At 43.9% G+C, this 12360-nt stretch overlaps 1 protein-coding gene across 1 annotated transcript in view; it reads right to left on the reverse strand.

The window, feature by feature from the left end:
• AK9 (adenylate kinase 9) overlaps window positions 1–12360 on the reverse strand; it is a 239389-nt gene that overhangs the window by 42577 nt on the left and 184452 nt on the right. Inside the window, 2 exon segments of the mRNA XM_073336992.1 lie at window positions 6658–6871; window positions 10117–10335. Coding sequence (XP_073193093.1) covers window positions 6658–6871; window positions 10117–10335 — 433 coding nt within the window.

Genomic DNA, 12360 nt, shown 5'->3' on the forward strand with positions numbered 1-12360 from the left:
CAAGGAGGACTCCAGACAGCTGATTGGGGAGTAAGTCACGGGGGACCTCCGTAGAACAAAGCCAGGAGGCTTGTGGGGCCACAAATCCCCACCATACCCTCCCAGTTGTTGAGACTTTCTAAGTCGAGAGTGGCTGTGATTGCCCTGTTGCATTTCTGAACAATGAAGAATATGAAGCAGAACTCCGGGAATCTATCTTCGGAGGGAATGCTATCATTCTAATATCCAGAAGATGAGACATATTGTTCTGGAACAGATCACACTTCATGGGGTCGTTGGAGATGGGAGACTGGTTGAAGAACAGATGGGGTGGAGCTTGCAGCTTGAGGGATTATCCCTGGCTCACTATTTCCCTCACCCATGTGTCCATGGTTGATGCAACCCATTCTTCTGGGAAATAGAAAATTCCACCTCCTAGCTTCAGCCCTGGCCTGTGCGATCTTTGTCATGAAGTGGCATTGGGAGGTGCAGAGCTTCTTCCATGAAAGTTGGCTCCAAAATTTTCCTTTGGAGAATCTGTTGTCCCTTCACTGATACCTCTGTGAGGACAAGAGATGAAAGGAGCACCTTTGTCTGAAGGCAAGTCTGTATTCCCTCCTGAGAGCACTTAGTGATGATGGGAATGACTGTTTGGTTTCTGCTACATTGTCAGCCACTACCTTGTCTAGCTGTTCCCTCCAAAAAGAATGAACCTTTAAATTTGGTCGAGCATGGGATCTTCTTAGAGTGTATATCCACCTTCCAGGGTTAGAGCCATTAGGTGATGCCTGGCTATGAAGCTGGAAGCCATGACCCTGGCTGAGAACTTCATTGCATCCATTGAGGCATCAGCTACAAATGCTGTTGCTTGGGAAACTTTCTTTAAAATGGAGCCAAATTGAAGACAATCTCTGTCCTTTAGGGTTCTGAGATCTTCCAGTCAGAAGACAGATCCCTTGCAAAGCAGGTAGCTGTTAGGGATGCTCTGAGGGTGTCCAAGGAGGGCTCAAAATCTTTCTTAAAAATGGCCTCCAATTTCTATCTATTGGTTCCTTAGGGTAGAACTCTGCTTCTGAGGGAATGATCATATCCCTTGCTAGAGATGCTACAACTATGTCTACCTGCAGGTCTCTGTGACAGGGGGCTTTGATTCCTGTATCTTATAGAACTGGAGGTCATTTTTATTAATGTGCTTGCCCGTATCAGTCTGTTCCAGTCATCCCTGATCACATACTAGAAGGAGGAGTGCAGGGGAAATATTCAGCAGAGAATTTCAAGGAGAGAAATTTACTCTGAGCCTTGCTCTCAGGAACCTATTCAGGTTGGACTTGAATCAAGGAGAAAAACTTCTCGGGGGGGAGGGGGAACCCTATATTGTGTTTTCCCCTGGTCTTGTTTGTAGTCAGGGTCTGATACCTCATCTTCCTCAGGGCAGGTCTACACTATCGGTTAAATTGATTTAACTCGTCACTCGGGGGGGGGAAGGGTTTCATACTCCTATCGCCCGAGTGATGCAAGTTTCACACTGTCCATACCTGTGCTATGTTGGCAGGAGACAGAGCACTCTCCTGTCAGCTTAGCATGCCTTCACCAAACATGCTACAGTGGTACAGCTGCACCAGTACAGCTGCGCTGATGTAGCACTTTAGTGTAGATTTGCCCTCAATGAAGGAGAGGGAGAAAGAAGAGGCATCCAAGGACTTGTACCTCCTGGATTTTCTGTGCTTTTTCCCCCCTTTTTTCCTTTTTAGATTTCTTTGCTCTTTTTGCATGCTTTGCAGGAGTAGGCGCTTCCTGACACTTTGGTGATGCTTTTTGCAGTTTGCCTTTCATAGTGCCTGAAGCCCTCTGAAAAGTTCTCCCTCTGAGTCCTCCCATGCTGGGTCCCATTCCCCCAAGAGGGTGAGGGGGGTACTTGCTACTAGAGTCTTTCTGGTTGAACTGGGAAGGGGGAGCTGTTTAAGAGTCCTGCTTCTTTACCAAGGGTATTCAGGACCCACTTTAAGACACAGAGGGGTGAGAATTTGTGGTCCCACAAGCCTCCCCTCTTTGTTCTACAGGGATCCCCTGGGACTTACTCCCTGAGTCAGCTGCCTGGAGTTCTCGTCATCTACAGAGACTTTCCCTGCTCTACTCTGTGCTTCCTGATCCATTTTTTTTCACACTGGAATTGTGGCTGCTTTGAGTAGGGGATCCCATATGCCTGTCCAACTCCTAGCTGCAAGAACTAACAGAGTTAGGGTCAGCTAGCTGGGTGCAGCCTGGGCACAGCCTATAGACTTCTGAACCCAGGAAGGCTACCTCACAAATAGAGCACTGCTTGGATTTGATCTGGTGCTTTCTTGGCCTCTCTGCCATGCCTGGATAGGGACAGAGGAGCCAGCAGGGAGATGCTGCAGCAGAGTCTCAGGGTGAATTAAACTTAAGCTTAAGACTGACCCAGGGAGGAGGAAAGAATCCTGAAATAAAATAGCTCACCAGGGCCTGAAAAAAGTGGAAAAAATAAAAGGAGCAGGAACAGTGTAACTGTCAACTGACTGCTGCCACAGAGACAGAGAATCCGGTGGCAAGTGGGAACAAAGGCAGTGTAGCAGGGCATGTGGAACTAAGTCTTTGATATGCCTGCATGAGCTGCAGATTGGAGGGGAGAAGCCCAGATGTCCAGAATTGGGGAGATGCTGGGCTGCAGAAAAGGAGGCTTTTATATTGATGGGTGGTACTGGTGGTTTTATTATGCCTTGACTGGTCAATGGTACCAGTCAAAAGTGAACCAATGGTGTGAGGACATCTCAGGCCAGGACTGGATCCAACAGCATAGGCAGCATAGATAATAAGGTCCTTTTGGACAGTACACTCTCTAGCCCCTGATTCTGGAGAGTGGACTGGATTTCTGTCCCTTGGTGGTGCCAGAAGTACTGGCTTCATATGGACCATAGTCTTCGGTACTGATGACTCCTTTTTTCTTAACATTGGTACCTTGCCTGTCCTAGGAGGGTCCCACCCCTTTGGCTAAGGATGGTTTTGGGGCACTTTTGCCTCTCTGTACTGCAAAATCAGTACTGTGCTCCTTGTGAGCGCATGACACTCTTGTAGTGGTGTGTGGAGTCCACATGATTTGTTGGAGAGGAAGTCTTCTGTATGGATGAAGACTTAGAGAGGGGGATATCTCACATTTCTTTTAAGAGTGTGTCATATATTCTTCATACATAGTTGGTTGCAGGGCTGCTGCTAGCAGGTCAGGATTAAATATCAGATTTGGACTGGCTATAGAACTTCCATCATGGAAACAGATACAAAAGATGTGTTCTTTCAGATACTTTAACGCATTCCCAGGTATGGCTGTGGCCAGCTCAGATAAGGTGTAGATTATACACAGCGCTGCCTACTGGCTGTACATTATAATATACCTTTAGCATTCCATCAGAGTGTTTGGTCTTACCTTCCTCATCTCTCTGCTTGGAAAGGTCTTTAGCCCTGTTCTCATTATCCTTGGAACCAGAGATCACTATGCTCAAAGGGGCATTTCCCAGTGCCTGTGAATGTACACGGAAGTCTAATGGGTCAGGATTGGACTGGGGCCCCATATTGTACAGTCCATCAGGAATTTTCTTCTAAGCATGTATTCATGCCGTGATTGTTGCTGACTGGGAAAGCCCAAAGGCAGGCCAGGCAGATCTTGAATACTGGGATCCTGGCATACTACAGTAGAACCTCCGAGTTAGGAACACCTTGGGAATGGAGGTTGGTCATAACTCTAAAATATTTTTAACCGAACAAAACATGGTCATTTTTTCAAAAGTTTACAAATGAACATTGACAATACAGCTTTGAAACTTTACTATGCAGAAGAAAAATGCTGCTTTCCCTTTATCTTTTTTAGTAGTTTAACACACTACTGTACTGTATTGGTTTTTGGTTGTTTTTTTTTGTCTTGGCTGCTGCCTGATTCATACTTCCAGTTCCAAATGAGGTATGGTTGACTGGTCAGCTTGTAACTCTGAGGTACTACTGGTAGCATAATGTACAGGGGAAGTTTTTTGGGGGTGTCTAAAAACTACTCTCACTAGAAACTAGTTAAAAACAGGTTTTAAAACTATTTACAACTAACTACAGTTTTTGAACAGGAATGCTAGCTAATGCTGCAGCCACTAAATAAGTTCTTTCTCAGATCAAGGGTGAGGGAAAGGAACTGAAGAAGCCATTAGCTCGCATGGTCTCTTATGCCCTTGGTTCAGAGCATGAAGAGAAGGGCTCAGGTGCAGACCAATGACACTGCCAGCAAAAAGGAATGGTGTTCCTAGCCTGTTTGTCAGAGGGTGGAGATGGATGGCAGGAGAGAGATCATTTGATCATTATCTGTTAGGTTCACTCCCTCTGGGGCACCTGGCATTGGCCACTGTTGGCAGACAGGATACTGGGCTGGATGGACCTTTGGTCTGACCCAGTATGGCCGTTTTTATGTTAAAAATCTTCTGATCCGAGGCATGTGGAGCAAATGTGCACCTCAAGTGGAACACGCATAGGGACCTTCACTTGAAGAAGAATTAATTGTATTTTTTATCTTTTAATTACACTAGTTTCAAATAAACTGTTAACTAGCAAAGCAACTAGAGTGGACAGGTGAATCTAGTCCCATATCTTTAAAACACCAATGAAAAAAATATTATAAAAGCAAGCTTTAGAATCATATAATTGTATGACTAAAGCAGAGATGAGTCTCTGTCAAGGGGTTCCTTAGAATGTTTGACTGTCTGTATTTTTTCCAAATCATGAAAGTTGCCTATACTAGTCACATATTAAAGAGCAGCCCTAACATTAAGAAATCTAACTGCTTCTATTGAAAGGGGCAGAAAAAGCACCCAATATAGAGCCTCATTGCATTTCTGTTCCCTGTTTACCTCTCCAGAAGTATGATGGCTGATACTCGTCTGCACTGACAATTACTATTTTTATGAGAGGTGGGAACAGTGAACATGGTATTTCCCAGTGGCAAATGGGGAGTTTTATACCAGCTGTTTCTATTTTATTGTGTACCCAGATATATAATGGGAGCACTATATTAAATGAGCCTGAGATTCCTCCCACTGCATCAGTGATTGGATTTCTCAGTGTAAGAGACATAAGGAGAATTATTATATGTACTATAGTGGCACCTACAGGCCCCAACCACCATCAGAACTGCTTATGCTAGGCACTATTAAAAACAGCACTTGTCCTGAAGACCTTACAATCTAAACAGACAAGGAGTGGATGGGAAGGGATAGGACATAAAATCATCACTGGAACTGAGGCACAGGAGCCTAAGTGACTTGCCAGAGTCACTTAGCACAGGATTCAGAGTAACAGCCGTGTTAGTCTGTATTTGCGAAAAGAAAAGGAGTACTTGTGGCACCTTAGAGACTAACCAATTTATTTGAGCATAAGCTTTCGTGAGCTACAGCTCACTTCATCGGATGCATACTGTGGAAAGCGTAGAAGATCTTTTTATACACACAAAGCATGAAAAAATACCTCCTCCCACCCCACTCTCCTGCTGGTAATAGCTTATCTAAAGTGATCACTCTCCTTACAATGTGTATGATGATCAAGTTGGGCCATTTCCAGCACAAATCCAGGTTCTCTCACCCTCCGCCCCCCCCCCCCCCCAACTCACTCTCCTGCTGGTAATAGCCCATCCAAAGTGACCACTCTCTTTACAATGTGTATGATAATCAAGGTGGGCCATTTCCATCATACACATTGTAAAGAGAGTGATCACTTTAGATAAGCTATTACCAGCAGGAGAGTGGGATGGGAGGAGGTATTGTTTCATGGTCTCTGTATATATAATATCTTCTACAGTTTCCACAGTATGCATCCAATGAAGTGAGCTGTAGCTCATGAAAGTTTATGCTCAAATAAATTGGTTAGTCTCTACGGTGCCACAAGTACTCCTTTTCTTTTAGCACAGGATGTCTGTCAGCACTAGGAACAGAACTGAACCCATATCTCCCAAGTGCCAGTCCAAGGCTTAACCACAAGGATATCCTTCGTTCCTGAGGAGTGGGGACAGGGTTGAGATGGTGAACACAGATATTTCTGGCTGATAAATAGGATAGTGGGAAAACTAACTGCAGCATTCTATGCATGGCAACAGCAATAATTTTAGTGACTTGTTTGTAACTTCTTGCTAACATGATTATGAGAGGTTTCAGAGTAGCAGCCGTGTTAGTCTGTATTCGCAAAAAGAAAAGGAGTACTTGTGGCACCTTAGAGACTAACCAATTTATTTGAGCATAAGCTTTTGTGAGCTACAGATCACTTCATCGGATGCATAAAGTGGAAAATGCAGTGAGGATGTTTTATACACATAGACCATGAAAAAATGGGTGTTTATCACTTCAAAAGGTTTTCTCTCCCCCCCACCCCACTCTCCTGCTGGTAATAGCTTATCTAAAGTGATCACTCTCCTTACAATGTGTATGATAATCAAGGTGGGCCATTTCCAGCACAAATCCAGGGTTTAACAAGAACGTCTGAGGAACAGTGGGGGGGGGGTGGTAGGAAAAAACAAGGGGAAATATGTTACCTTGCATAATGACTTAACTACTCCCAGTCTCTATTCAAGCCTAAGTTAATTGTATCATACAACCCCAATTATAAGGGAAGCTCCTACCCTTTGAAAATACTGGACCTTACCTGTAGTTTTTCCAGATTTTGGAGGTCCCACAATTGCTATCTTAACTGGCACAGGTGGCTTGGGTTTTGGCTGACGGATAAATTTAATGGGATTTTTCATAAATTTTTCTTTATTTTCTTTACTTGAAAAGAAATAAATATATTGTCGGTGGATTACAGGCAAGCTTGGAGTCAGTTGATTTTGGAAAGGCATGATTACATCTCCTTCACTTAGCTGTAACATATACAAAAGCGGAAAAAGTTACTTACTGATATTTCTGTTTCTTTTCATCTCCTCTTCACCCATCCTACAACAGTGGATTTATGGACACAGTGTTATGGAAATTCCTACTGGAAGGAAGCAACGATTTCTGAAACCTTACCCCTGATTACATAAGCCTCAGACAGAATACCATCCCTGAGCGAGAGAAACTTCCAGGAGCAGAAAGGAGGATAGGGTATACAAGACAGTAAGAGAAATAATATACAAGCAGTGGCATACCATCCAAAGGGGAGGAGGGAGGCATGTAGGATGGGAGAAGAGGACTCTATGACTGACACAATTATCAGTAAGTAATTCTCCTTTGTCATACATCTCTTTCCTCTCCCATCTTATGACAGTGGATTCACGGACAGGCTATGGATGTAGCAAGCAGTATCCCGAGGAGGTCCAACCTTACCATATTACTAGTAAGGCCTTGAACCCAAAAGAGGTATCCTAAGAAGCAACTGTTCCAGCTGATAATACATAAAGGAGCACGAATATAACCATATTGCTACTTCACATACCTTGGAATTGAATGCTTCTTTGCACTTACTTCGCGAGGGGCTCACTTGCTGCAGATTAAGCCCATTGTGAAAGCCTGCTCCTTATTCAGAGTTTGAGGGCAGATTGGACTCACTGCATCCATTAAGTGGGCTGATGTTGTCTACGCCCCAATCAGAAGTGCTCATCTTTTATTCAGAAGGTTGGCCAAGAACAAACACACTGAAGGAGGGTGATGTGTGAACCAATATCATATTTCCAGAATACTTTGTATTTAGGCTAAGTTTTATATAAATACAAACTGTACTCCTGGAATGCCTTTTTTCTCTCCCCATGCATACATGTGGGTCAATTATGCCTGTTCCCAGCTACCACAATAAATCCAGTATCCAAAGTGAGCCAGATCACCAGCATGAGGTTGGGAAATATATATCAGGTTTTTAATGTACACAGTGATCCACTAACCTTAAATTTAAAAACATTATTGGTTCAAAAAGACACACCCATAATTCAGAGTAGGGGTGACATACACTAAATAGAAAAGGTTCTAGATCTACTACAGGATGGTAGCTTGGACATATTAATTTCTAATATACAGACAGATTACTTTAAGGCTTAAATTGTTTTACCTAATGTTTTTGATTTTGTTGATATTTTTGTATTTTTGCTCACAAGCTGTGGTAAAATAATATCCCATATGAACGCTCTTCTGCTTCATACATGCATTTATCAAAGGTGTTCTCCCGATGCTCTGAATCAAGGTGACAAAGGGGTAGGAGGACTTTTAGCCAATATTATATATTCCCAGAATGCTTTGTATTTAGGCTAAGTTGTATAACTATAAACTATACTCCCCAAATGCCTTGTATTTATGCTAAGCTTTATTGTAGAAATCTACTAGCAGTTATACTGTTGTAACTTCTGTTTTTGTAGAATCTGTCAGAGGGAAGAAATACGTTTTTGCTGAGGTTTGTCAGATATGAACTGTATGCTAGGTAGAGTAGTGTAGATGTCTCTACAATCTACTGACATCTGGAACGTTATGCACAAACCCCAGATAAGAAACAATGTGTAAAATCTGTGGATTTTTTTATCTGTCATAAACAAAGGGAATATAAATATGAGCAAAATTAAGTTCAGAATTTGGAACAGAGAAACAATGTAACTGATGCAAGACTATTCTCGAGATTGATACTGTATTAACCTTTCTGTATTGTGCTGAGATCAATCTTTGATTAAAAAATTGATTGAGCCTGGTTATCAGACATTTTATCAATAAATATTTATCAATATTTGTCCTAGGGTTAGGCAGTCATGGGAGCATTTCTGAATTCATTGCCTCCTTAGTCCCATATGGGGCGGGGTACCATAACACTATCTATCCATGGAACCACTGTTGTAGGATGGGATAAGAGAGAATTCTATACCCAATTTAATGTCCAGAGCATTACTCTATTTCTGGTCAGAACAAAGAAAAGAATAATTAATTCTCTGAATTAAAAACAAGTGCTGTTCTGTGGACTGACTGACAGAGGGTATGCTGCTCAGTAATACTTAGGCCCTATGCCACTGTATTCCTGAGCTATGCATCTGAAGAGGATAATATTGAAACACCACTCTTTGGTGGCTCCAGACTGCCATACTACACATTCTACCCTTCTCAGATTCTTGGTTTCTCATTAGTGTATCAGGTCCCTTCAAACCACATGCCTTAGCTCCATAGGATACTAGGATTCTGCCTTAATTCACTTCCGGTGCTCACATTCCTCCTTCTGGTTTGTTATTCTTATCCATTATCTCCTCCATAGTCTTGTCTTATCTTCAAACCATAATTATTTAATCACCAATTGGCATATCTTATACCTTCTGATCTATGAAGACTTTGGCTTCCTTAATTGTACTCATCTCTATCTGATCCTAAAGCACTCCTATTTTCTCCTCCATAATTGTCATCATCTTCTACTTCATGCATCCTACAGCATTGACAAAACACCATCTTGATTCCATCTAAAGACAGTCTAGTACCTGCTTCTTTCTGCTAACAGAATTTTTTAACCTGTGTCAAGTGTTAAATTGTTCTCTTCCTGACATGCTCTCTCTTAGATTTACTTTTGGCAACTCAGATATGTAAGAATCTCTTCTCACTTGCAAAGCTGTCACTCCTCCAACTGTATCTTTCTACTCTCCCGTCTTCAGGAATTTCTTTGTTATTGTTTCCTGTTCATTGGGCTTTTCTTAGCTTAGCTCTGCTCCTTGTTTTTTACTCACTCACAAAACCAAGATGCACATCTAGCATTCCAGCAAAATTACATCCAGATTACCCATCATAACTTTGTGTTAATCACCCATAACTCCAAAACTCTTTCACTTGTCTCTACTGCTCCTGCAAGGCTGTAGGAACTTCCTGTTTGCTATCCTATATTTGCTGGGTCCTAAGTATCATACATTCCTTTCTTGCTCAGCTCCACTTTTGATTGTACTAGTTCACAAACCTCCATCTGCTCAATGCTCCCACAAATCTTACAAAATATCATTAATCAGTGCTTAAAACACAACACTAAACTGACCAATTCTTGTTATTAATAGTATGTGCTCATTATTGAAAATATTCAGTGATGTGCTTTTCATAATATTTTATCTTAATTATATGGGCATAAAGAAGACAAGCAAGTATTACTTCCTGAAATTATACCTCAGCCATTTAATTACATTACCTTGATTGGGTCCCATTGACCAAAAGAACTGGGATGTTTATAAGAGAGAACCAACATCTTGCGTGCAAGTGGCAAACTTATTGGGTAACATTTCTCAAAAATGCTTTCTCGATTTTCTACTAGATGCTTCAACTTGCTATACAATTGGTAACGTACAATGTGAGGTTTTCGCCCTCCATTGATGGTGATTTGTGATATCAGCAACCTTTCAAGTTCTTCCTGAATAATGAAAGAATAATGTATGACAAAAATCATAAACATGATCAAATGTTGTAATAAAGGGTGGTATGAATAATAACTGCCATTAACTATTAGTGATCTTTGGACTAAATCCTCTGCTTGTGTAAATCAATGTACCTCCATTGACTTCAGCTGAAGATCTGACTCCTCTGTTTTCATTATTAACATTTGTATTACAGTATTACAATATGTTAAAATAAAATCAGAAAACTATAATTTCCATTAACTTTGAAGACTCTAACTCTATTTAGCTAAACTTTTAAAAAGTCTCTTATCAAAATCAGAGAAATGTCATTTTTTTTCTATTTTACCTGACCCCCATTGCTTATTTAACTATTATCTATGCATAAAAAATTGTTCCCCAGTCCCTCCTGGTCCATTTTGGTAACTTGTGGCCACTGGTGAGCTGGAGCTTGTTCGCACAAACCGGTTGTTAAATTTAGAAGCAGCTTTAGAACTGGTTGTTAGGACTCCCTGAGCTCCCGGCTTCGGAGGCTCCCCCGGCCTCTCCCCCGCTCACGGAGCCGCAGCGTGCCGCGCCGCCAGCACTCTGGACCACCCCAGGCAGCTCTGCAGCTCCTGCCGCTTTGAGCAGCATGGTAAGGGGGCTGGGCCGGGGCTGGGAGGAGGGGTTGGATAAGGTGCAGGGAGCTGTTGGAGGGGGCAGAGGTTCTGGGAGGTGGTCAGGGGACAGGGAATGGGGGTGGGCAGTTGGGTAGGCAGTCACCGCCCCAGAAAGTCCCACCCAGGCTGGGGCTCGGCTGGGGCAGCCCCCCTGGCCAAGGGGGTCCTGACTCGCAGCACTAGGGATGGTGCATGGCTCTGGGAGGGGTCTACCTCTCAATGCACTATGTTCCCCTTCTTCTCCCATCTCCGTGCACCCAGAAAGGTTAGCTGGCCAGTGCCTGGGGAACGGGCTATGAACCTGCTTTCTCTCTGTCCCCTTTGGAGTATTTTGGGCCCAGAGGAAGCAACGCAGAGGCCGATACGATGCCGCCTTGCTCAGGAGCCGCTGCCAAGCTCCATGCTGCTTCCTGCCTGGCCCAGGAAGCGCAACCGGCTGCGCTGGGCAGGGAGATCAGGCACCGTGTGACTGGGTGTCGCATAGGGCCGGGGAACCAGACCCCTGGTGGCAGCAGCCTCCTCTGACCCAGGAGCAGGGCAGGGCCGGCTGGTGCCATGGCTGGGGGCTGCCTTGGGCATGCTGGGGCAACCCCAGTCTCTCCTGCTCCTGCACTGTGGGGCTGTCCAGCCTCTGCCGCTCGGGGGTGCTCACATCCCGTGGTGGGGAGTTGGGCAGACGGCAGCCTTTGCCTGCAGGGAGCTGCCGCCCCACATGCCGGGAACGACCCCACTGATGCAAGGGCTGCAGGACTCCTGCGCCACCTGCAGGCACCTGGGATGGAGAACGGGCCTGGGGGGGAGAGGCGGGAGGGGGCAGGACAGAGCCTGGGGGAATGGGGGGCAGGAGAGAGCCTGGAGGACAGGATGGAGCCTGGGTGTGGGAGGGGGCAGAACAGAGACACATCCCTTAAATCAGCATTGTTTATAGGGAACCGGTTGTTAAGATTCTGGCAGCTCATCACTGCTTGCAGCAGGTCAGTTTCTGTTCTTGATTGACTTGATATAGTGGAGTCAGGTTCGGTGGATTGTTTATTGACACTATGAACATGTTCTTATCTACACTATACATGAATCCTGTCAGTTTTACACAGGGAACTCCAGAACCCTAACCTGAGCTGCCCACTGTCCTCCCAAATAACAGGGGACCTGCTCCTCCTGGCTGCCCAATTACATTCCAGTGAGGAGTCAAAAGAGCCTCAGCAGATTCATTGCACCGTCCTCTGCTCACATATTACAACTCAGCCACTTAATTACAATATAAAAATTGTCTGTTTTCTAATTAATCTCTTCCATCTGTCTGATCCTTTTAGGGAGGCTGCTATCCAGTGTTTTGATATCAAAATTTACTATTGCATAATTGACTGAGATGCCACAATACCC

This window comes from Lepidochelys kempii, chromosome 3, assembly GCF_965140265.1.
Source record: "Lepidochelys kempii isolate rLepKem1 chromosome 3, rLepKem1.hap2, whole genome shotgun sequence".
NCBI lineage: Eukaryota > Metazoa > Chordata > Testudines > Cheloniidae > Lepidochelys > Lepidochelys kempii.